General features: G+C 44.6%; 1 protein-coding gene across 3 annotated transcripts in view; it reads right to left on the bottom strand.

The window, feature by feature from the left end:
* The window catches only part of AP2M1 (adaptor related protein complex 2 subunit mu 1), a 30,097-nt gene that overhangs the window by 5,481 nt on the left and 314 nt on the right, over nucleotides 1–24,302 (bottom strand). The window contains exons 2-7 of one of the 3 annotated variants that reach the window (XM_050902166.1): nucleotides 12,141–12,253; nucleotides 6,341–6,606; nucleotides 4,833–4,915; nucleotides 1,079–1,084; nucleotides 409–544; nucleotides 173–314 (exon numbers count right to left, since the gene is read on the bottom strand). In XM_050902166.1, the coding sequence (XP_050758123.1) occupies nucleotides 173–314; nucleotides 409–544; nucleotides 1,079–1,084; nucleotides 4,833–4,915; nucleotides 6,341–6,606; nucleotides 12,141–12,214 (707 nt within the window). In that variant the 5' untranslated portion in view covers nucleotides 12,215–12,253. Of the gene's footprint in view, nucleotides 1–172; nucleotides 315–408; nucleotides 545–1,078; nucleotides 1,085–4,832; nucleotides 4,916–6,340; nucleotides 6,607–12,140; nucleotides 12,254–13,151; nucleotides 13,169–24,302 lie in introns of those variants that run through there. The other 2 variants (XM_050902165.1, XM_050902164.1) reach the window with 2 other exon arrangements.

The following is a 24,302-nucleotide window of genomic DNA, read 5'->3' as shown; positions in this document are numbered from 1 at the left end:
GGCCCTCAGGCTGGTAGCTTGCATGACAACTGACCTACCCAGAGAAAAGTTAGCAGTAACATCTGAAGGGAAGAAAAGATCAGCTTTGTCTGTCAGATCAGAAAAGCGATTAAGTGCTGCCCTTTCGTAAGAGTCCCTGGTGGCAAGTGGCTTTTACCCCAATGCCTCTTACCTTTTCCCCGTTTCATCCGCAGTCCCTTTGCCCTGTTTTTCAATGACAATCTTGTCATTCATGCCAAACTTGCACTCTGGCATTCCACTCAGATAACTCTTCATCACCACTCTGCCAGAGACATGGGCACTCAAAACCTGACCTGGTGTAGAGAAGAGTGCAGTTCAGAACACTTATGCAAGTCCCCACTCACAAACCTTGAAGGGGAGAAGGATGCCAGCTCAACACCTACTTACCCTGTGGGGACATCAAGAGATTCACACTCTCCAGCACATCAAGAAAGAGTTCATTGCGACGGTATTTGATCCCTTCACGTCTCCATCCAATCTGTCCAGTCACCTGGCTGGTGATCTGGGACTGCTCTTCCTTAGTCTGAAGGGAAGAAATGACATCTTAGACCTCTAGATAAATTCAAAGACTAAGAAACCTTACTCCAAATCAACTGCTTGCCATTTATTACACACAACTGCTTTTGACACTTAGATATGGGTGCTGTCACACCCCCCATGATTTGGTCATTCTCTCCTCAATACAGCAAATTCTATGCCTAACTAAAAATTGGTCATAACGACAGCAGGAAAGGTTCTTCCATTTTGTTAGCTAGTCCATTAGGCTACATCTAGGTGCAGGGAGGCATGGGCTCCACCAATGACATTCAAATCATGTCTCAGACTGATACATCAATCCATGTTAAGCAGAGAAGCATCTGACAGGCCAGTTCACACCCTTATCCAACATGAAACCCTAGGGCCACAAGACAGCCAGTCCCCAAGGACTGCTTCTTAATGACTGCAGTCATTAGAGTTACATACCAACACTAATCTAACATGCATCTAACAGCGTCCAGGCTCTAAGCCTCCTAAAAGCACTAAGGATTGTGTTGAGAGGCACAGGGAGGTTTCCTACCTGATGCTACAGGCGGGGTCCAGTCACACGCAGAAAGTCAAGAAGTAGATGTATAGCAGCAAGTGTGGTGCACACAGGGTTAACAGGCAAGCAGGTCAATAGCAAGAAAAGGGAGGAAGGGAGAAAGAGGCAGGTTAGGCTTAAGGCTACCTCAGGACAGGAACAAAGCAGGCCAGCTCATCATTAATTAGGTAGCTAATTAGCACAAACAACATGAGGGGCTTTGACCTTTAGCTCCCCTCAGGAAACCCAGCACTCCTAGCAGTGAAATGGCTTTTCAGGCTTGGCCCATTATGCACCACCCAAATACAAGGTAGAGCAGAGGGAGTGACAGACAGGCCAAATACCACTCCCAGTAATGTTCCTATGCAGAGCAGACTCCTCATGTTGCTGTTCCTAAAACAAGTCCTGGATGTTTACCATGGCACAGATGCCCAGACTATGCGAAGTACCAGGCACCCAGCATTGCAGGCATCTTAAGTCTGGGTCCTGAATAAAATTATATCCTTGTTAATTCTGCCTATTCCACCACAACGACTGCACAACACAGAAGTGGGTCCTGCCGCAGCAGCCTTGCACTGGGCCCACAGGGTGGCAGTACATGATCTCAGCTTTAAGCCAGCAGTGGCTTGGTTTCACACATGCTCTTGCCACAGACGTGGTCACTCCTTGAGCAAGCAGAGCCATTATCGTAACATCTAAGAGACAGAGTTTTTTACTCCCCTGGGAACTGCCTAGGTAAGTGCTCAACGCAGTACAAAGTACCTCCCTCATCTGTCCCACAAAAAAAAAGCCTCCTTACCTGCCTTGTTCAATGTTCTGTTCAGGCTTAAGAGGAATGAGAGGCACATGTAGATATAACACCCAGTTCTCTGGCTTTCAAAGGGACACTGATCATGTGCTGACGTTCCCATCTCCTGCAACAGCATCAGTGCCATGAACCTCCACTAGTCACTACAGAAAGTGACTGGATGGATCTGGAAGCAGGTATCTGGCGAGTGCTGAAGCTGAGATCACCCAGCAGCATGAGTGTTCCCTAAGCGAGGGACTGAAGGCACCCGGGTCTGAGATTTCTCAGGACTGGGAGCTGCCCTGAGCTGGACGAATAAGTCAGCTAAAATGGGACAAGAATATCCAACTTGTTGTACTCAGTTGCCAGCATGCTGACTAGGTTAAAGGCAGACAGCTACCAGCAGGTTTCCTGAGCTCTTGCAGCTGGTGGCAGCCCTCTCCTCACTTTCAAAAAGTAACACTAGCATTTTACCACTAAAGTATGTCTAAGGTTTGGGGAAATACTGTAACTAAGAGTTGACCAACTCACACTCCCAGAAAGCACTTGGAGGGGAAGAAAATTACAGCATTCATCTAGTTAATGAAGTCTGGACAGATGCAGACAGGATATGAAGAGTGAGAACTGAGAACAGAGCACAGCTCCACCTCAAGCTGTAAAAGCAGGTTTAGTCTCTGCTAGAGGAAGATATCTGAGCCAATGCCTGCATCAGTTCTGATACAGGACATCAGCATGGGCTGCAGTCCTGCTATTTGAGTAGTGGGCTTCTTCATGGGTAGGGACTAGAAGTGAAATCATGTTGCACACCAGCACCTTTTAAAACCTGTGCGCCACATCACCCCATTCCCAGAGCACAGGGGTACTTCCCTTAGCAAGCAACACAGCAATATCGAACCCACTTTCACAAAAAAAAAAAAAAAAAAAAAAAAAAAAAAAAAGAAAAAAGCGCTGATCTTGTATTCCAAGATCGCCAGCCCTGGAAAGACCACTGTAGCCATACAGGGTGGGCATTCAGAGCGCAGCAGCTCAGTACGCCTCAAATCTTTCATTGAGAACAAAGTCAAAAAGTTGAGTTTGGAAAGTCTGCCTTAACTGTGGATTTTGCTCCTTAAATTCAGCAAGACACAAGCCCAAGGAAAGCACCATCAGGAATTAAGCAGGGATAAGGGAACACAGATGACAGGTCACCCAGTCCCAGATTGTCGTGCAAGGTACCTGCCAGAAGTTGGCTGTAAGTGAAGAAGTGAAGGAGGAGTTGGGGGCTAGATGTACCAGAGTAGAGAGCAGACAAGGAAATATGACAAGTACAGTTTCAATTGTTGCCCTTGCAGTACTGTGCCTGGAAAGGATTACTTCTGCTTTTTGAACTGAGCTGCACAAAATTCCAACACAGAGCAAAATAACTGCTTACTTATGTAAAGCTGAAGTCCAAACTCCTCTTTGGCAGGGAAGAGCTAAACTTGCTGTTGAATGAAGCAAGATGCTGTGACAGTGGTTTGCACACAAACAGCGTAAGAGTTTGTTAAAACAGACAAAAGCAAAAAAAAAGAGCTAGGGAAGGAAGTGAGGGTGGTGGTTAGTTTTGAGTTTTCCTAGGAACAGGAGCTGACTCAGCTATCTTGAGTGCTGACTGCCCAAAATGTCAGACTGCAGAAGGCCAGAGTGATTTACACTAGGGCTTGGGATAGGGGACTGAGACCGGATGCACTCACATCTGGCCACTGATATACGCATGCCCTCTTGCAAAACACTGTTTGCTGTTCTAGCAGGAAATATGTTGCTCAGGGGCAACTTCTCTCTCCCCTCCTTCTTGAGAGATGCAGCTAGTCTTGCTACTAGTAGATTAAAAGTTTAAAAAGGAGTTCTTAGGAAGTCAGTGCTGATGAACAGAGTTGAAACAGAGCCTCCAGAGACTTTGACCTCTACTTATCCTAAACAAGAACAGTTGCCAGGCAGGCTCTTGTTTAGCGCTTTGCTTCTGTTTGTACCTTGGGGCTGAAGCTTCACCCAGATCTCTGCTGCAAACAGCTTCAGTACAAACTGACTCCCAGCTTTTTTCCTGACTCACCTGCTACACAGGGGAGACGACTGAGTTTTAGGCTAAATCCTCATTATGAGTTGCATAGCTGTGTTAGATGGACAAGGTGAGCAATGTTCCTTAGGGACATGAAAAACAGTGACTATAACAGTCCTTTGGTTTCAGAGGTAGAGCATGAGCTGTCCAAGATGGCAAGCCTAGTTTTGAGGGCTGTAGCCTGGAGTACGATTAAAGCTAGTTTAAAACATGTTCCCAAGAACAGTCCAATTTAAGTGTCTTTTTCCCCAGGTGCCCTCTATCTTCTACCTCCATGTAAACTTTGTTGCAAGGGTTAATACTGTGCCAAATGCACCGTTGAAATTCTCATCTCTAAGATGAGAAAGCTCAGACTGTACTGATGCTGACCTGCAAACATGTTACAGGCAGCAACAGAATAACATCAGCTTCCTGACTGACAGCAAGATTCACAAGGCTGAAGAATACTTCATTACAAGGCAGGCAGGAAAGCCTGACAGCTCAAAGCACTGAAGGCTAGTGGAGAAGAGACCTGCTCAGCGAGATTCACACACAGAAGAGCTATTTCTGGTTCAGCAGGTAGATTTGTTTATCCTCTGTCAGAAGCTGACATAGAGCAGAGCCTGAAGCCAGCAATCATTTACATGCAAGGGACCAGCATTATCCTAGCTCAGGGCCCTGCCTCCCACATCTTACCATGCGCCAGGGAACATGAGGTCACACAAGCGCAGAGACAACTAGAATGAGATGCCACTGAGCTACATCCCTGCCAGGGTGTCCTCAATCTACTCAGGCACCTCCACTCAGCACAGGTCAAATGGTTAGTTGGTAATTAAGACCGTACTTTCTTGAACAGGCTTACAGAAAATTCACCATCAGAGCAGTGCTGTACCCCAAATTCTCCTGGTTACCTGACTCTTGATGCCTTGCTGAGTGATGAAGGTCTTCAGGGCCCCTGTTTCAGAGTTCTGAGGATAGCCAAAGTCCAGGATTTCTACAGAAGGGTAAAAGAAGGTTAGTTCAGAGCTGCAAGTTATAAACATGCCAACCATGCTAACCATTCCTATGAAGGAAAGAGCCAATTAGTGCACAGACACTGCTTAAACAAATTTCTGGATAAGTTGCTGGAGCATTCCTTACCAAGAGAAAAGAAACAGCCTTGCTAAATTGACTTCCCAGTGCAATATTTTGGAGAGGAGGCATGATGGAAAGCTGTCCAACTGACGAATTTGCTAGTTTTTAAACACAACTGCACTTCAGGACTAAATATCAACTAGTCTAGCCACATGCACAGGGCACACTGAGGAGTTTTTCCAAAAACATCCAAGGGACAACAAAGAAGGTTTATCCAACAGCAGAACAACCTATCTTCGCAGCATTTTCTTTAGGTTTTGATTTTCTTATGAAGATGTAATAAAAAACAAAACCTAAAAAAATAACACCAGAGTAGTGGTACTGCAGGATGATCAGTGTGGGAGAGAAACAGATGTTAACTACAGACAGTGCACTTAACACCCACTTCCCTCAAAGAGGAAAGGAGCAACCCCACAAGAGATCTAGAGGGGAGAAGACCACTAACATGAATACTGAGTAACACCGCACTGGCAGGTTTTGATGTCACTGTGCCTACTAGGAGACAGCAGTGACTGACCAAAGCAGAGAAACAGCAGTCTCTTGATCTGCCCAGAGGGAACAGAGAAACCATCAGTCACTGTGACCCTTGGCTAAGAATCCCAGGACACATACGCGTGGTGCCTTGTCTGGAAAACAAATTGAGGCATAACTAATACAAAGTGCTCATGTTATGTGAAACAGGAACAGCTCAAGGGCAATCTCCACAGGCAGGCTGGTACCACGAGCAGCTCAAGGGACACTATTATTATTCCATGGTGAAATTTGCGGCTGTATCACTGGGGGAGGTAGGGCTGGGACAGAGCAGGTTGGGTTTTATTGATTTCCTTCTGTCTCAGAACTGCCCCCAAGAGAGAACCCAAGAGTGGCAACCAGCTGCAGCCTGGGGTGACTGCTACCATACAGTGTTAGAGCCACCTGGGCACTAGCTGGGATGGCTGGCCTTGGAGGTGCTAATGATAGCCCTCTTTATAAACCTCAGTATAATGATAGCCCTACATCTACAAAGGATCCACTCAGAAGCTGGGGTTCAGTACCAGCTGTGTCATTTATACAAGTGCATAGCTCCCAACACTTCAGCAAAGTGAGCCACAACTAACACAAGGCTACGGGCTTGAGACGTTATTCACACTTCCAGTACAGGTGGCATTAGAAAGCAGAACAAGTAATTTTGAACTCGGTCACACATGTTAAAAATACTTCAAGGATTATTACTACATCAAACTAAGCTAAGGGTTTTAGAATGACCGAGTGCAATATCACATAGCAGATAAGGGAAACATCTTACCATCCAGTAGCTCATAGATCAGCACAAAGTTGTTCTTTATGTTCTCCTCGCTGATCTTCCCAAAGTAGGCAGTCATCACGTCACACATCTTGTAAAGAAACTCGAATACCATGGCAGCGTTGACATTCTGCTTGGTGACAGCAGCCAGCCAGATGTTGGAACGCTTGACATGGAAGAAACTCGTGCGGGCGATGTTGGTGACAGGAGAGCGTACCTGCTGCCGTGCATGGATGACATTGACACGGAAGGCGTCGACGGCATTCCGCCTACGAGATCATCACCAAAGATAAGTTAGCACAGTGTACGTGAAAACAAGCTGGCTGCACAGTTCTGCTTATACGATTACAGTCAGACACTGAACTACATACACCAAGCTTACTTAGGAAGGGTGCCTGAGGATGTCTCCAAGAGGGAGAAGTGAAGGCTCTGAGCAGAGTTAGACACTAAATTCTGCACAAACTAAAGGAGAGACAGAGCGCTACTGGTCTAAGGAGCTTTGGACTACAGTGTAACTGTAGTCAGAAGGAGAAGCTAACCTCCATCTGGAGTCAGATGGCAAAGGAACCTTCCCTTCAATTAATTTTGCTAGCACTCCCCATTGATTGGTATAGCCGCGAACAAACACAGTAGCAGCTTATGGCTCAAAAAGAGCCCAGTTTTGGCCAAACACCTAGTTACTGTCTACTTTGGATGCCCAGGCCTTCATAGTCTTGCCCCAAAGCAAGCTGTAGTCTCCCAAGATATTTGTCGATGGCAGTTCCTCACAGACATACCACTGAGGAAAAACCAGCAAAACCTACCCAGGGTCACCTGACAGATGTCAGTGCCCAGGTACACCACAAAAGGGAGCTTTAGTTCTCAGATCCACCTCACCTCCATACCCCAGGCACCATGGAGGGCAGGCTCAAAGCAGCAAGCAGGATTAGGAACATTTCTGGCTTCCCAGTTACACGTCCTCTCAAGCCTGCTAGGCTTCAGAATAGGTCTCTTGCACACGGACTTAGGGTCCTCACAGTGCAACGTGCTAGTAGCACTGCATTACGTGCACTGGATGGTCCAGTACCATTTACGGTAAAGAGGTTCTGCACAGTGCTGAAAAGGTGTGTGCAAGCTTCCCCTAGCTGCTGCCATCTTTAACCAAACTGTCTATATACTAGTGACAGGGAACAAATCCCTCCTGGGTAAACAAGGATGTCTGAATGGCATTCTGGATGCCAGCTCTTCCACACTAGAGTTTCCCTATCCTGTAGCTACAAGTCAGGATAAACTCCCCAAATTAAGTTAAAGTCCACCAATCCTAAGAACACAGGAAGGAAGCCTAAGTGCTTTATATGACAAGACTGAGACTTAAAGCAATAGTCTACACACCAAGGCAAGACCCATCTAGTTGTCCTTTATTACTCATACTCTCAGACACTGTGTAGAACAGAGGGTCTTCTGACTGCAGTATCAAGGCCACGGTACTGATTATGCAGAACCATGTTTGAGAGCAGACAGTAATAATATCCTCACAAGCAAGGATACAGGCATACAAAAGCTCGTAAGCATTGAGGGTTGTCAACAATCCAGCAGACAGTTCCAAGTTTGAAAACAAAGGATATTCAAAGGAACATACGCTACCACAGCAGGTGTTTGCTCCTTGAAGGTCTGGATACATACGTAGAAGCTTCATCAGTAAACATGCTCCCCCATAAGCAAAACTCTGGCCTTCAAATACTTCTCAGGTTTTATTGCTCCAGAAGGTTTGCAATTTTGAGTTAAATTAATATTTCATTTGTACCTTAGTTTTTCCATAAGAATGTAATTTAATCTACTATAAAATAACAATATCTAAAAGCCCCATTCCTCCCCTCCAGTAAGCCTTGCAAGGAAAGTTCAGCTTGTTCTGGAGCATTAGCCCTCCCAGCCTCAAGTTCTAACCCGCTAGAACTAGTAACAGAACCAGCAACCAGACTGGTGCATGCTAGAGGAGAAGCCTCAGGTTGGTGAAGCTTATCTAGCACACGAGTTGCCCACTGTGCAGTGCCAGTCATGGCCTACCACGCGTCTCTTACCTATTGCTACAGCAGCCAATGAGATGGGATGGACAGAAATGGCGCCAGCGGAGAAAGGAGGAGTGACAGCAACAAGAGAAAGGGTTAGAAACACACACACAAGGCACAATGAATCCAAAGAGATAAGGAAAGACCAAAGAGCACCCCCTCCCCCTGCTCCTGGGGACAAAAGGCCAAGGTGGTATTGGATGGACAGTAACAAGCTGTGGCAGCAATGAAGCCCTTGCAAGGCACAACGCTGACATGCCGTGGTCAGGCTGCCAGCGTGGATGGACTTGTGTTTGGCTGAATTTTAGGGCTAACTGGGTGTTTAAACCAGATAAGCTGCATCCATATCACATCAGTGATACCCAGTCTCCTCTGCTAATACATGTAGCAGGCCTTGGAGTGGAAAAACCCCAAAGCCTCAATCTGAAGCATCGTCTGGGGACTGCAGAGTATCAGGCATCTTCTTCCCAGTCTGCCTCAGAACAGGGCTGCAAGTCTGAGTGGGCATTTCTATGACAGTACTTCTCATTTGAAGCTGTTTGGGTTGACACTTTCTGGCTTGGTCCAGCCAACAGGAAATACAGCAAGTTTGATAGAGCTGGAGCACATCTGGAGAGATACAGCACATCCTGCAGATTCAGACACTGCTCTATCCAGCTTGCACTTTTTCCTTAAGGATCAAGAGCCATGAAGCCGATGTATTAGAAGCTCAGAAACCAAATGCCTATTACATTTAAAGTGCATGCAGTTTCTCATGTAAGCTGCTCAGTTTCAAATAGCTTATTTTTAATAAATAGCTACATTCTTAAATGCAGGTAGGCTCTCCCAATGACTATATCACTGAAGAACAAGGCACTTGAAGATCACAGTAGAGCCCTCCATGGTATCCTGAATTAAATGCATAGTGCTTTGCCTTTTTTTTTTTTTTTTTTAGAAGAGGCTGCTTATGCATGCAGCTAGCTGCTGTATGGACAGATGCACTACATGCACTAAAGCCATTCTAAGTTGCAAGCAAAGAAAGTTCAAGTTTTGTGGTACTTCTGCCTTTAACAAAGTCAAGGGAAGGGTTTCTTCATTGACCATCACTTTGCTCATTAACATTTGAGCCAGTATGTGCTTATTTAGAGCCTTCAACTATGCAAGGGGAGGGGTTCTCATAACCACAGATAACCTTTAATCTCTCCCAACACATAGGTTGAGGCTTCAGAATGCCAAAGGCAAGTGCCAAGACCAAGGAGTCTTAAGGGTCAATCACTTATGAAGACAGGCAGCAGCTATGCTCATTTCCCATTCAACCTGCCTCCCAACAAGCTGGATGGGCTCACCCCTCAGCACTTCAGATCTATCGTTTAGGAATTAAGAACTGTATAGTGTTCTAGAAGTCTATTACCTGGTTGGCTGGTTAGAGACAGAACTCCTACAGAGTTGAGTACAAGCTACAGTATCACGGCTATTCCTTTCCCTACCTCCCTCTGAGGGTTAGGATACTAAAAGCTTTTAAGTAGACCTGATATTGATGCTAATGTTCAGACTAGGAAATGACAAGATTCTAAGTTACTTGATTACATCACAAGATGAGACATAGTGATTTTACGACAACTCGTTTTATAAGGTTACATGTCTAAAAAAATTCCAAACCAGGCTTGAAAGCCTGTTTCAGAAGGAATCCAACACCTTGGGGAGCAAGCTTGGTTAATAGCCAGCATCAGCTCCACCTAAGTCACAAGACTGACACTTTCACAGGAACTGAATGGAGGATTTCACTCTAGGGAACACTTGACTCCTGAAGTCCTAGGGAAAACACTTGAATATTTTTGGCACCTTTTGCCAAATGAAAAAGTTAAGACAGGATCAGGCAGGAAATCCCGTTTTCTAGTTTTGTCTGGCCAGCCAGCAGGAAGTATTGTATCACGTACTGAACACAAGTCACTCACTTTGTAAGAGGAACAAGCCAAGATAAAAAGCAATAGAGGATCACTACATTAAAAATAACTACTTCAATCCCCAGTGTACATCTCCACAGCCAGAATGCCCTTTAAATTAAAAGGCCTTCTTGAATAAACATCAGTTTGAGCACAATCCTATCTTTAAGTGCTTCAAGTTTGCAAGCCACAAAAAAAAAATATTTTTGCCAGAAACTGCAGTAACAGTGTCCCTAGCCCCCCACACAACATAGCGTGGCTCAGTCAGTGTGATACCTATTCATTACGGGAACTTTACAAAGTCAGATCTGGCATATGAATTGCTCTGAAGAGCTTCAGCTAACAAGTATTCAAGACTGAAATGAGTTAGTATAGCAGAGGAGAGGCAAAACTTTGTAGCCAGTAGTTTTCTGCTTCAGAAATACAATGCTTCCTTGGCTCAGCTCTGTGTGGAAGTCCTGGAGTAACTTAGGCAACCTTAGAACAGCTACTTTATTCTGCCTTAGTCAACTTAGAACAAGCCAAGAGATTTAAAGCTCATTAGGTGAAGCCTTATTACAGACACTGTGTTGACTGCTACTCCATCAATGAAACAGTGAAAACCTTGACTAACTACTAGTTCTATCTCAACTTTTAACCTCCACTAGACAATCCATAACCAAAAGGGACACACTCCTCAGACTAGAGCAGTCTGAAGGCAGACTGGCTGGACAGTTTTTTGTAATTCATGGCAACAAGTTATTTCACAGCACATCCTACCACTATTCATTGTGGAGACCCGGTACAAACTATTTTTTCCTAAACTGGCCAGAAGGATCTCTCTCATTGGACTCTGAATTAACACCTACCACAGCCCTGCTTCCATTAGCTATGTTTTAACTCTGTTAACTTCAATTACTAACTTCCACCTAATGCCTAACTCTAATGAAAACCCACTAGGAAGAGCGGTCTTGTGCAAGAAAGCCACTTAAGGTTTTCAGTCCAAGCAGCATCCTACAACACATGAGGCTCTGAATGTGACTGCAATTTGCAGCCAGGACTGAAGCTTAAAATTAGCACTGAAATAGATGCAGGCTTACTTCTCATTCCATTTATCACTTGATATCAGGTTCCTTATAGCACTATCCACTGCCTATAAGACACCAAATTTTTAGTAAGGTCCCTTCTGGGAACTAGCAGCCTAAGGATTGTACAGATCCAGTCTAAGAGAGCATCATGACACTTGTGTGAAGTGCAAAGAGACACCTACAATCTACCGAAGGCTTTCAGTGCTTCCCACAACTTGAATTACCCAATGAATGTAAGCTTTTCACATACAAGACTGCCATACAAAGTTGGGGCACAGAATGCCAGCTTTAAGCCTACAGTTGTGGTTACTACAAGACTGCTTGCAGACATAACTTTCCAAGACCATAGACAGTTTCTGCATGCCTGTACTTGATGCTAGACATCTGTGTTTGAAACTAATTCAGAGCCCTGGTTATAGTCCATGGCAGACAGTTCCCGCATTACTGCTCCCATAAAGTTCTAATGATTACAGTGAGGCTGGTAGACTCCCACAGTGGCAGTCCATGTTGCTGAAGCATTTGGAGTAACAGCCAGATCTCTACCATCCAAAAGAAAGTCCCAAGTTTGCCTGCAGGCCATCCTTTACTACCATCTGTAGGTGACATGGGCTTAACAGACTCTTTTTTTCTGAACTAAGCCTAGAGCAGCAAGTTGAGTTGCAGTCTTACATGCATGCACAGCTAATGCAGAACAAAGCAGCTCTGGGTTGTTGTCCACACCAAAATGAGATAGAAATGCAAAGACCAGGGATGCAACAAAAGCACTTACCCAATGTCATCCCGGTAGACTCGAGAGATTAAAACCTCTCCTTTGTGATTATAGATGAATAAGCCTCCGATCATGATGGAACTTTAGTCTTCTCTTCCCATGTTGCTTAAGACCTGAAGCAAGAGAGGGCATATATCAGTAGGCTGCATGGCAACAAGCAGTACAGCAGGCACAGACTTTGACACCTGCTGGCTACTAGCGAGGACACAGACACCTTTTGTCACACACATCCTCAGCCAGAAGACAATTCTTACAATACCTGTGGTGGTGAGGATCTGATAGCACACATCTTGGTGCCACAGGAGTAATGAACTCCAGCATATTGCAGGGAGGGACAAGTAGAGGGCATGCTCAGAGACAGTCCTGAAAGTCTGATGGTGTGGGCTACTTCACCTAATTTATCTTGATAAATCTGGCCAGGCTAGCATATGGCTGAGGCCCAGTAGGGCAGCCAGAGACTCAGGAGCAGCTTGGATGCTGGAAGCAACTGCCTGCCTCATGCTTACATCCTGGAGAGGAGAGTACAGAGCTCCTTACTTATAGAGGACTATTAGAAACAGTGTTTTACTTTGGAGAGGAGGGAAGCAGCCTTATTGCTGCAGTTACAGATTATACTTTTTGATCTGCTGGGATTTTATATGGAAAAAGTGTGTTCCTGATGCACAGTACAGACTGCATGTACCACAACAGACCTAAGCCCTACATACAGATCAGCATTCCCTCATGTTTGCTGCAGAACTGCCCCTCGGGGGCACACCATAACAAGGACTGAATGAGGAAGCCCACCGGGAACCAACTGCCTTGTTCCAGACCTAAGGAGTCACTGCAGGAATCCTGAGAGAGGCCCAGCTGAGTGAGTTCCTGAGCTTGTCTGAAGCAACTCAAAAGCTTAGGTCTAGGTGAGTACATACAGCTACCATGCATCCTATAACACATGATGCTCTGAATGTGACTGCAATTTGTAGCCAGGACTGAAGCTTAAAATTAGCACAGAAATAGATGCAGGCTTACTTCTCATTCCATTCATCAGCGTGGATGGATCAAGTCTCAAGTATTAGTAGTACCTGGCCTATCCCCTGAATGAGAGAAAACACACAGGCCTGGAACTACAAGCAAATCAAAGACCTTTTATTTCTACTATAAAGTGTCTGTCTCCCCAATGACTGAGATACAAATCAGATGCAATTCATAGTTAGTCTTTTTGCACACAAGTGTTTGAGATGTCACCAAGCCTATTGCTGTACGGCAGGGGGTTCTTAGCAGCAAGTACACCTTGGTTTATTACTGCCTTTAAACAGTTTTCATATAGCAACATTACAGCCTTTGCTGATCCCTAGGAGCAGGAGCAGTACTGAGTAACACTTCAGAGTCCAAACTGAGAACAGCCTGGCCACAAGGTGCCATTGGAGTGGGAGATCTCAACCATGACCCACTTTAATTGGGGGCTAGTGCCTCAGAAGTTACCGTCTTAAACTGTTAATCTTCTCTTTCTTCAAAGGAAAATTGTTTTGAAGAGAGCTACAAAGCTGGCAGACATTATTGATGCAGAAGGCTTTTTTTACATACACAGTTACTTCACCAGATCCCATTCCTGTAGTCACACGCACTCCTATTCACTTAGGTCCAAGTCATAATACCCACTCTAGCAACTGCTTGGTTGGCTTAGTCCGGAGAAGAGCACTACAAATGCGATAGGGCAAGCCTTGTGACTAGGTCTTGGGATGATCACATAGGTATTTCTCAGCTTTGGCACTGCAGAGTGTTAGATAACCAACCACCTCCACACTGCTGTTAGGGTGGGTTAGCCTACACCCACTTGTCTGGGGTGGGTGGAAAGGATAGGGAGAGGCTAGCCTAGAAACAGATGCTGACAGTGAACTGATATGTGTTTGCTCAGGAACACAGCAAAAATGAAGTTCAAGTGACCTAGCCTCAGATCATCTCAAAGGTCAGGGAAAAAAGAATACAAAAGCACTACACACATCAGAGGGACAAAAGGACTTCCAGGGTAGAAGCCTGGAGTATTAAGAGTAACATATCCTCTAGAAGTTATGTTCAAGAAACTAAAGTAGCTGCCTATTTGAAGGAACTACTGCAGACATGAGTTCTGTGCTAAAACAAGATTTATAGTGCAGCCACTACTTTTAATTTCAGAAAGACAAAAAACCCTTTTAATTTCATAAGGCTTTACACCAACATTTTTAGCTACACTTAATGAGTCCTCAGAGAGTAACATTACATACTTCTCTGCTATAGGTCTTCAGCTACCAGATGGCTGCTTCTGCTCATTAAAAGGAAAACAAAAAAAAAAGAATCAAAAAGTCAGTTAAGTCAAAATAGCAAGAAACAGACAGACGAGCAGTTTTCCCAAAGCTCAGTAATGAGCTTCCTGGCTTTTACTCCCACATTCTGCTAGTTGAGTGTCTCTGGCTACTAACAGGCTGCCTCCTGCCACTTGTCATGGACTTCATGTGGCACTGTCATCAATATTTTTTGATGTCTGAGACTCCATCTAGCCCAGAAGAGGTTTTCAAATCTGTTTTTCTTCCATTCCCATTAGTGACACTTTATAGCTTCAGGATACAAGTATTTCATTTACTTCCAAGATAAGTCTCTAACCAAACCTATTAAGACAGAGGCAGCACGGAGTCTGAGATCGCCATGTAGTTAGAGTGGGAAAAGCCTTCTGTAGCTGCTCACTGTCCCACATAGGGGGACTGAGGCTACAGTGTAGCTGGCAGCAAGGCCAGCATCCCCACACCAGAAGAAAGAGACCATCCTGTTGTCAACAGAACAAAACCAGGTTCTCAAATTTAAAGAAGTGGCTGTACCACAGACTCATGACTACTTACATGAAACACACACAGCCCTAACAGGCATGCAGGAGGCCACTGAAAGGTAACATGCAGGGCTAGAACCCAAAACATGAAGAATATCTGTTTGAATATAGTTGCCCAACAAGTCTGGCAGATGCTGAAGCAGTAATTTAGCAAACACTTGAAAGGTCATTCACACAGGCCAAATCATAAAAAAAAAAAAAAAAAAAAAAAGAGAGAAGCATTACGACAACGAAAGCAACTTGTTGCCCACTCTAGGAAATTCTTTCCTCATTAGTATTTTTTCATTCCAGATAAGAGACAAGGATGTCTTTTCAGACTGCTACAGTGCTAGCTTCCACATTCGGATACGGACTATTGCTACCAAAGGTGAAGAAGAGTTCCTGCATCCTCTTTAAGACTTACATTGTATAGAATAGTTTCCAGGAAGCTTATGCAACTAGTCAAAGCTGGATCATATGAATCCTACAAACCCTTTCCAGAAGATTCCTAGAAAGCACATCCTAGTCTTAAAAAAAAATAATCTCCCTGTTGGGTTTTAATGCTGCTTAAGTTATTTGTTTCACTATTTTTAGCATAAAGGAAATGTCTGCTTTGATGAACAACAGGATCAGACACACAGCATATACAAGACAAAGCCTCTTGCTAGCATGACAAGCCAATCGCTTTCTGAAAAAGCCTTGATTTGAATATTTACTACATTACTATAAAACATGAAGCTTGATCAGCAGTCTTCTACATGTTGGAAATTAAAAGCCTTCTCTTAGGAATATCTACAAACTTTAAGTGTTGATTGAGATAATGAGGCTATGCTTTCTCATACATTAGGTTAGAACATATTCTGTAATAGCTTCGCTTAAGTTACAGGCAAAAAATATCAGCATTTTTAATTGCACCACAATACTAGGCAGCAGAGTCAACTGCTTGCTTATCCTATATGTTAGTAAAACCACTTTAGATGGAGAGTAGATACAGCATGATTCAACTGCTTTTAGTCTTTAAAAAATTCTTTGTCAATGCAAAGAAATGCTAGACTTCTTCCTTACACAAATATACTGGGAGCTGAGTTCAGGCTTCAAACTTACCACACGCAGTTAGCTCCTAACCTAACCAGCTTCATTTGTACATTTAAGAGCCACATTGGTTCATACTGCAGATCTGTTAGCTAAGTGTCTTGTCTCTGACAGTGGCAATGAAGGGACAGTCGGATAACAGTAAGGACAGGTCAAGAAAACACTCCCCAGGAGATCCCCCTGCAATGGCTTGTTTATTTTAGAACTCTCAATGGATCTCTTTAAAGTATTTGCCCAGTTTCCTCTTGAATCTCTGCATCAGCAGCATCCCATGGCAAAAAAAAAAGTCTACAGTTTTATAACTACTGTGTAAAACACCCTCCTTTTTGTTTTAAGCCTGCTTTTTCTTCCTTCCTCCAGCTTTGTTTAATGGCCTCCAGTTCAACTGCAGGAAGAAGCAATTAAGAACTAGCTCCCATACTCTCTCTCCAGGCTACTCAGGATTTTGCAGATCTTCTCCACTGCCTTCATTGCCCCTTTCCCAGAATGAGATGTTCCCACCTTACTCAGTTGCTCTTCACAAGGAAATTGCTTTATGCTTTGGTCTTTCCCAGTGCCTTCCTCTAAACATTCTCCTTCTGGAAGTGAGCGCAAAACTGCACAAGTTATTCAAGATGTAGGCAAACCATGATATAGACAATATGACAATTATACATATCCTGCTTGGATCTTTTCCTAGTGGTTCTCTATATTTGACTTACATTTTTAAACCACCACTCAGCAAGAAGCTAATGATTTCATCATCTATTATAACTCCAAGATCACACTGAATTCGTTCTTCAAGGTAATTAACCACATTACAGGTGAAGCTAGAAGTGCCTTTGCTCCCTAATCTACCTACCTGCTATATGCACCATTGTACATTTATGTACCTTGAATTTAGTGTGCCATTTTATAGTCCCATTGCTGCACCTCTATGCCATTTTTGACGTACTTTGCCCTTACTACTCTGAATACCCTCACATCTACACCCCCCTGCCATGACTACTGACCAGGATCACTCTTATTGCAAATCCTCATTTGCTACAAAGTAGGAGCATGCAGAGAGATTTGCCGCCAACCAGCTGATGCATACTAGCCATGCTGCACTGGTAATGCAACTCGATATTGAACAACTTGCTCAAAGTCAGAAAGGGACTGGCGCTGTGCTATGTGAACCCCTGGTTAACACCTGAGGTGGTAGTTTCACTTACTACAGATTTAGCCACAGGATCAGGACCGTTCTGCCAGTTTGTTTTATAATGGCAGCCTACCAGCATAAATATACCTGAGAGATATGCACTAGCATCATTTCACATGTAGTAGCAGCTTGCCTCCATACCAGTTATGACTCTCCTCAAGCCTGAAAAAACCCCACAATTCTACAGCTCTACAGATTAAACCTGAATTCACATTTAAGTACAATTTACCTAACTCGATTTGTGTCAGACAATTGGTAGTGTTTCCAGGTACCAAGCAAAGTCACATGGGCTAAGGACAGTGAATACAAGGAAACAGTTTTAGATGACTAACCCAACTGTACCAGCTATCAGTCAGGTCTCTGTGGTAGCTGATGGACACACACAATATAAACCTCTTGCTGCATTCCCATCTAATGGCATCAGGGACCAAAGAGGTCTCAAGTGCACAAGGTATTTAACACAACTACAAGCAGCTCTTCCTTGCTCTGCATGACTTCAGCAGTCCAGCATCTTGAAGAGTTCCAAGCATCACAAGCATAGACAGCACAATGGCATCAACACAGCTTACAGCAAGTTCGGTTCGGTGCAGTGCCGTTCTCTCAGCCAGCTTTCACCAAGTTTGCACACGATGGAAGTTCAGGGAACACTGACAACATTCCAGTCTTCTGCTCAAGTCTTGCATTACATCCCTCCCAGACACAAGATCAGAGTGACCGCACTCCCTCCCCACTACAGAGTTACTTCCATCAGCTAATGGGAGCATGTCCACACAGCTGGGAACTCAAGAGGTGGAATGACTAGCCCAGAGATACATGAACAGATGAGAGGAAAGCTATACAAAGGGCAGCATGCAAAAGAAAGTTGCTTAAAGCTTAGCAAGAAGAATGGCTCTTTAAGATGACAGTGGCTCTCCTTGAAGTGGCTGCAGTGAAAATAAGTCTGCTTTGTTTTGATCCTCATTTGTGTTTCGGTACAAGTTTCACAGATACTCGTTTCAACTATTTCAAGGTTACACTGCAACTAGAATGAGGTTTTTAGTCGTACAGTTCAGACTTGGTATGATCTTCCACACATTTTTAAAGAATGAACAGTTTTCTTTTCAGATCAGCTTTGAAAATGAACGATCCTAGTGCTTGCAATGGTTAAGAACTGCAGGGAAGAGGGCTCAAATTAATTTGAGACTGACATTCTGTGACTCACGGCTGCTGGAATCAGAAGGCCCCAGAACAAGAAATCCACCACAGGAGATGGTTTCATCTGCTCGCTGTGCATAAGCGACATGACTCAGAAAGCTTCCCAGCATTGCTCAATCAGCTTTCAATGACTCATTCTGCTCCTCTCCACAGTCAGCCTTTTCTAGGGAGCTTGCCCTACACTGTTTTTGAGTTTCCTCAGGCTAATAGCTCATTGCAAGACATAGTTTAAGAGCAAAGCCCATCGCTTCTTCAACTGTTTATCACTAAGTGCCTGGAGACCAAGATGACTCTAGCTGAAGCCTTTGGGTTAATGGTCCATCAACTGCATTTTCAGAGCTTTGCAGCTCCACTCCTTCTGTTTCACTAGCTTGAACATATGGTGACCCGCTCCATGCTGCTAGCTACAGCCCTGTTTTCTAGTTATAGTATGGATGGATTTATTCTAGTTAAGGTACAGAGAAGATCCACATGTATGTTGAATGCACACCAGTTGGTGACTAATCACCTTAATTTAGGAACAACAGTCCTCTCCCAATACACTCTGCATTCTTCAAGCAGCTAGCTACTGGGGTAGGAGTGAGATCTAACATCTGAATGCTGCTCCTACAAATACCTAAGGCCAGTACGCTTCCTACTCTGCTGCCAAGTACTCGCATTCCCATATACTTCTATTTCAAACCATAAATAGAAAGGAAAAGGATCATGAAGAGCATCATATACTTGCATATAAACCCACTAGCCGTTAAGGCTACATGGAAATGCCTTTCCAGAATGCCTTTTCACTCAAGTGAAAATGAGAGCATTAAGATACACCTTTATAGCAACTGTGGCAAAGTTACAACATTCAGACAGCCAGCTACAAAAAAAGAACATGTATAAAAACAAAATGCTGGGATGTGGATTTGAATGCATTTCAGCAGTTATGTAACTGAAAAGCAGCAGGATTAGCTGGACCTACAATGACTGACATGGCACCTTCTTAAAAGAATCAAGCATATTCATCTCAAATCACGTCACTGCTCATGCTGTGCAGGGGATGTGCATTAGGGAGTACCCCTCTCAAACCATCATGACACGTTAGACGAAGCCCCAGAAGCCCATCTGCAGCAGGTTAGCTGCAGACTATAACCAAGGGAGTCCAGAGAAAGATAGACACAATAAAGCATAGTATCTCAAAATCCGCTTTTGTCCACTGATTCTATCACAGATGGAAAATGCTCTATTTATTAGGTCTGACCTAAAGACAGGTGGTTCTCCAAAAGCCATCAAACTTTGCCCTTTCAGACCTACATTGTGCCACACACTTGGAATGCATGGGTGCAGTCAGGAGCGCAGGCTTGGGCAGCAGGATCCTGTTGCTGGGCTGTCAGTAGCTTCACGTATTCTGGGATGCAACAAGTGGCTGAACTGGGAGCTACCTAGTGAGAGGATGCACTAAACCTGCATTTAGCAAGTGGAGATTCAGCAGCTCCTTCCTGCAGCATGTAAGAGCCCAGCCTTCCACTTCCACTGCCTCTTCGTGGATTCTGACCTAGAATAGCCGTAGAAAAATGAACAACACACAGCACGGAGCTTGCTTAGACTAAACAAGGCAGATGTAAGGAATGGACTAACAAGCATAGTTTGTTCCCTCTGCAGCAGTTTGTTCATATCTGCAGCAACTCTTCCAGAAACACCACAGCAAACAGTACCAATTCTCCAGTCTTTGTCCAGCGTGTTAGCCTCCCATAGTCTCTCTACTTGAGAAGCCATAGCATCACACCAGTAACAAGACACCGCTGTAGCACCACAGTCATCTGTTCATTAGGGTATGAAAGACAAAGCTGAATTCTAGCCTAAATCCCAGATATACAGACACTCAAACAAGTGATTTTCTCCAATACATTTGTCCCATAACCTGAAGTCTTTCAGGTGACACCATGCAGACCATTAATCCTTCCCTGCACCAGCAGGAACAGTGCTAACCTCAATCTACACTGCAAACTTTGGAACACAGTTGTCTGCCTTTTGTAACTGTATTTGCACAAATGAAAACAAAAAAAATAAAAAAGCTCATCTGCTCAAATTCATTGCTTAGGAAAATTAATGAATTGTTAGTCAGTTTTCTGCAGTGGTACGAGGCAACATGGCTGCAGTAACTGCAGTTTCACATCCAGGCAAGAGATGCTTGTTCTAGCTGTAAAAGAATGAGGTACTGTCTGGAGGAAACATGTCATTAGCAATGTGCCTACAGCCTAATGGTACTGGAGCCACCATAAACTTTGGGCGTATATTGGTATTTTTGCCTCAGGAAAGAGCAAATGCAGTTGGCTGTATCCTCCCACGCCAGTTTCTCTAAGTTCAGTGTAGGCAGAAGCTGCTGAACTCTTGAGCCAGGCCTGGCCGCTATCATGGCAGGTCTGCTCAGCAAATCCTCTGTGTTCTCTCTTCAGAGGTGCAGTGGTAACATGGCAGCTCAAGAATAAATGCTCAGGAGCAGCCTGATAGCAGAGACAGGAGTTCTTACGCTGCCCCTAACAACATAACTACCGTTTCACATGACCACGCAAGCACCAAGAGCCTCAGGATTTGGCAAGCACTGGTAGCACCCTGATAGCACTGAGTGCATTTGTCCGTTCATTTCAGAACACACCTTTGGGATCAGCCGTACTATACTAAGCCAGCTGTGCGAGTGCTATTCTCACTACAGAGATACCTCTCCAGAAAAGAGTCTAGCACTACAGGTGGTGAAAATAAGCACACGACATGGTCTGCCAGTTACCTTCAACTCAGCCACTGACAGAGCAAGCCACTGAGGCCTCATCAGCAGAGCTGAGGGGAGTCCTGCTTATCTGCAAAGCCATTTTGGCCACAGCCCCACTGCGAGACAAGGTGTTAGCTTCCTCGAGTTTCCTGTGCCATCAAGTACAGGGTACGAATAAACACAAGATGATCAGTAGTGAGCCCAAGACCCAGCTACTCTGGGCTTTGTCGCTCCCATTAAGGGGCTAGAAGTTTCCCACAGCACAGACATCGCTTAGTTTGAATGAAAACAGGAATGCTTATTTCTCTAATCTACACAGCACATCTAGGAAACAGCAATCACAAGTCAGTTAATAAGCTCGTGTAAAGCAACCAACCCATTTAGTAGTCTATTAAAAGAAAGTTTGGGTTCTGACTTAACAGTAAGTAAGACTTCTGTGCATTAATGAGCTTATCTAACTAAGCAGTTCAAGGTACATTAGCTGCTAGAGTTCTCATCCAGGAAGAAACCAGGCGAGGTATTGCAGCTCTCACCCAGAGGGCTGAGGGTAAATCACCAACTGTAACAACTTCTGCATTCCAGAAATCAGTATGATCTTGAACAAGTGACAACAGTTGAAGCAGGAGGGGGATTAGTCAGGCTGCTCTGGCAAACTGGAGTTATTTAGAAAACCACTCCTTTCAGGCTAGCGCTAGCCATTATCAAACCAAAAGGCTTAAGGCTTACAATTATGTCATCACCCCACCAGCTAATCCGAGCATCTAAGCTTTGCTTTGAGGGCTGCATTAGCCACTTTCCAGGAGGCCATGGGCTGCACTTGGTTTTAAAGAAGAGTAGCTGCAATCACTTCATCCTGGGAAAGACAGGCTGCATAATTTAATTAAGAGGCATACCGTGAGCTAAAGAGCTACTGAGATAAACCCATCAGTTTCAGAGAAACCGTTCCTATTTTAAACCCAATCCCATAAATCCCCATAACCAGTGGGCAGGAAGAGGAGCACATTCAACTCTTACCAGGCTCTCCTCCTACAGTCTACTTCTGCATGCCATACTGCACACAGCCAGTCTAAAGAGTAACAGGAGAAATACTGACACAGGGAACATGAGAAGCTCCCTTACTCTGGTAAAACATCACAGAAACAGCATTTAACACACCTCTCCACCTTATTTTGAATCCATCCTTATCTGAACAGCCCCAATACCATCTTCCATTTCTACCAGTTCTTCCAAGGCAGTTTTGAAGTCAGTCTGAAGCAACTTCTACTCGCTTTTCACTCTTGAGCTAGAAACTTGAACAGTGACTTGCATTCTATTCATCTTCTAACAGAAGAGGTTAGAGACATGGACTGCAGTTGAGTAAGAGCTTATATTCTGCACACCAGTAATGGTCTAGGTACCCTGATTCACCAGCGTTTCTCTTTCTACTATTACTGTGGAGAAGATAACTGCATTTCACATTCTGTGCCTCAGCCTGCAAGCTTTTAGCTGAGCTACCAACCTCCTGCTGAGATCAAAATAATATATGGCTTGCTAGTAACTTTTGACTCTGTAGGTCACTCACTAAAGGAAAGAAGCTGACTCTGCCATACAGACCAATTATATTTTGGCACCCTGGGCTGTACTTCTGTCCATCCTCCAGCTAACCCTAAGAACAGCCTTTAAATACTCTAATGGTCTTTAGTAGTATAAGCTTAGAATACCAGTGCAAGACATTGTGCTGCAAAAGACAGTCTTGGCTTTATTACTTCTTGATGCAGGGATGAGACAAGGGAAGTTTAACTAGGGTCACAGGAAGTTTCTTTACAAAGCCCATTTTGTTTAGTGATTCTTCCCATTCCATCAAAAAAAGAGATACTATCAAACCAGAGTGCATTTCCAGTCATCTGTGCTTCAAAGAACTCAAGATGTAACCCTTCACAGCCTCAAGACTCAACTCTTCAAAGGCCAGAAGTGTGCTCTCTCATGAGGAGGAAGAAGCTGGCCATAATACCCTTCAAGGATATCTCAAATGCTCTCCCTGGAAGAAAACATGGCCAGTTTGCAGCCCAAAGAATGCCAGGTATCTTTGTCACTAGATGTCAGTAACATGGCGCTTCCTACAGAAGAGAAACGATGCCTCCCTTCTGACAGGGAAAACATGGAAGCAGGCATTTTGGCAGCATCTCGTCAGATTACAGATTGCCCCTGCAAGCAAAACTCACAGGGACAAGTACAGCTTTTACTATAGGAAAAAATAGTAGCTACAGCTCTGATAGCATTCGAGCAAACATTGCCCAACAAGACACCACATGAGCCCATATGCAGTTAGAAACCTGTACTACCTAGACTTCCGAGCCGCAGAAGCCATCCAGACTCACCTATCTGGGAAAGTTCCAGGCTCAGATTTTGGCAGCCTGAGGCTAAAACTTGACAGCAGCTTTGTCATACTAAAGCAAGCAGAAAACAGATCACGGAAACACACAGCTTATAGGGAGAAGAGTTGATCAAAAGTGAGTCATTTCCCAGTGGGGAGCGAAGTCAACTGCACTGGACAATAAACACAGGCTGCATTTCCTGCAGCTTTACTGAATCCAAAAACCTAGCCCAGGGAAGAAGTGAAGTGGAAATGCATCTAGAAGAGCCATTGGATAAGAGCCCATTTTAAGCCTCAGAACAAGCACAGTTTAGCATCAGCAGCACTATGTTCTGCCTCAGCAGGTTTTCCAGGGAGGAAGCTAGAGGGTGCAAGCCATGACCTAGCTAATTCACATTTGTATCAGTAGTACAGGCAAATAATTTCGGGGGAAGTTCCTGCCCGATGCGGCTACAAGACCTTTGCTCAGGCTGACCTAGCACATCGGTGCAGTCCTTACCTAGGCGTCCTGTGCCACACAGAGCTTGACTCTGTCCCCACCCTCACCCGGTTCAGCACCGCAGGGCTGCCACCCCAGGTATTCCACACAGATAGCTAACTAACAGAAACAATTAATAAACCCCCTCAACCCCAAGCAACATGCGAGCGGATGAGCCAGCCTCGGCGGGGCTGGGGTCGCCCAGCACCCTCTCACAGGGGGCTGAGGAAAAGCCCTCCCGGGGGAGCCCCGCTCCCTTCCCACACGGCTCCCCAAGGGGCAACCCGGCTCCAGGGGGCAC

This window comes from Gymnogyps californianus, chromosome 10 (assembly GCF_018139145.2).
Source record: "Gymnogyps californianus isolate 813 chromosome 10, ASM1813914v2, whole genome shotgun sequence".
NCBI lineage: Eukaryota > Metazoa > Chordata > Aves > Accipitriformes > Cathartidae > Gymnogyps > Gymnogyps californianus.
Note: the sequence above shows the minus strand (reverse complement) of the source record. Positions and strands in the feature narration are given on the sequence as shown.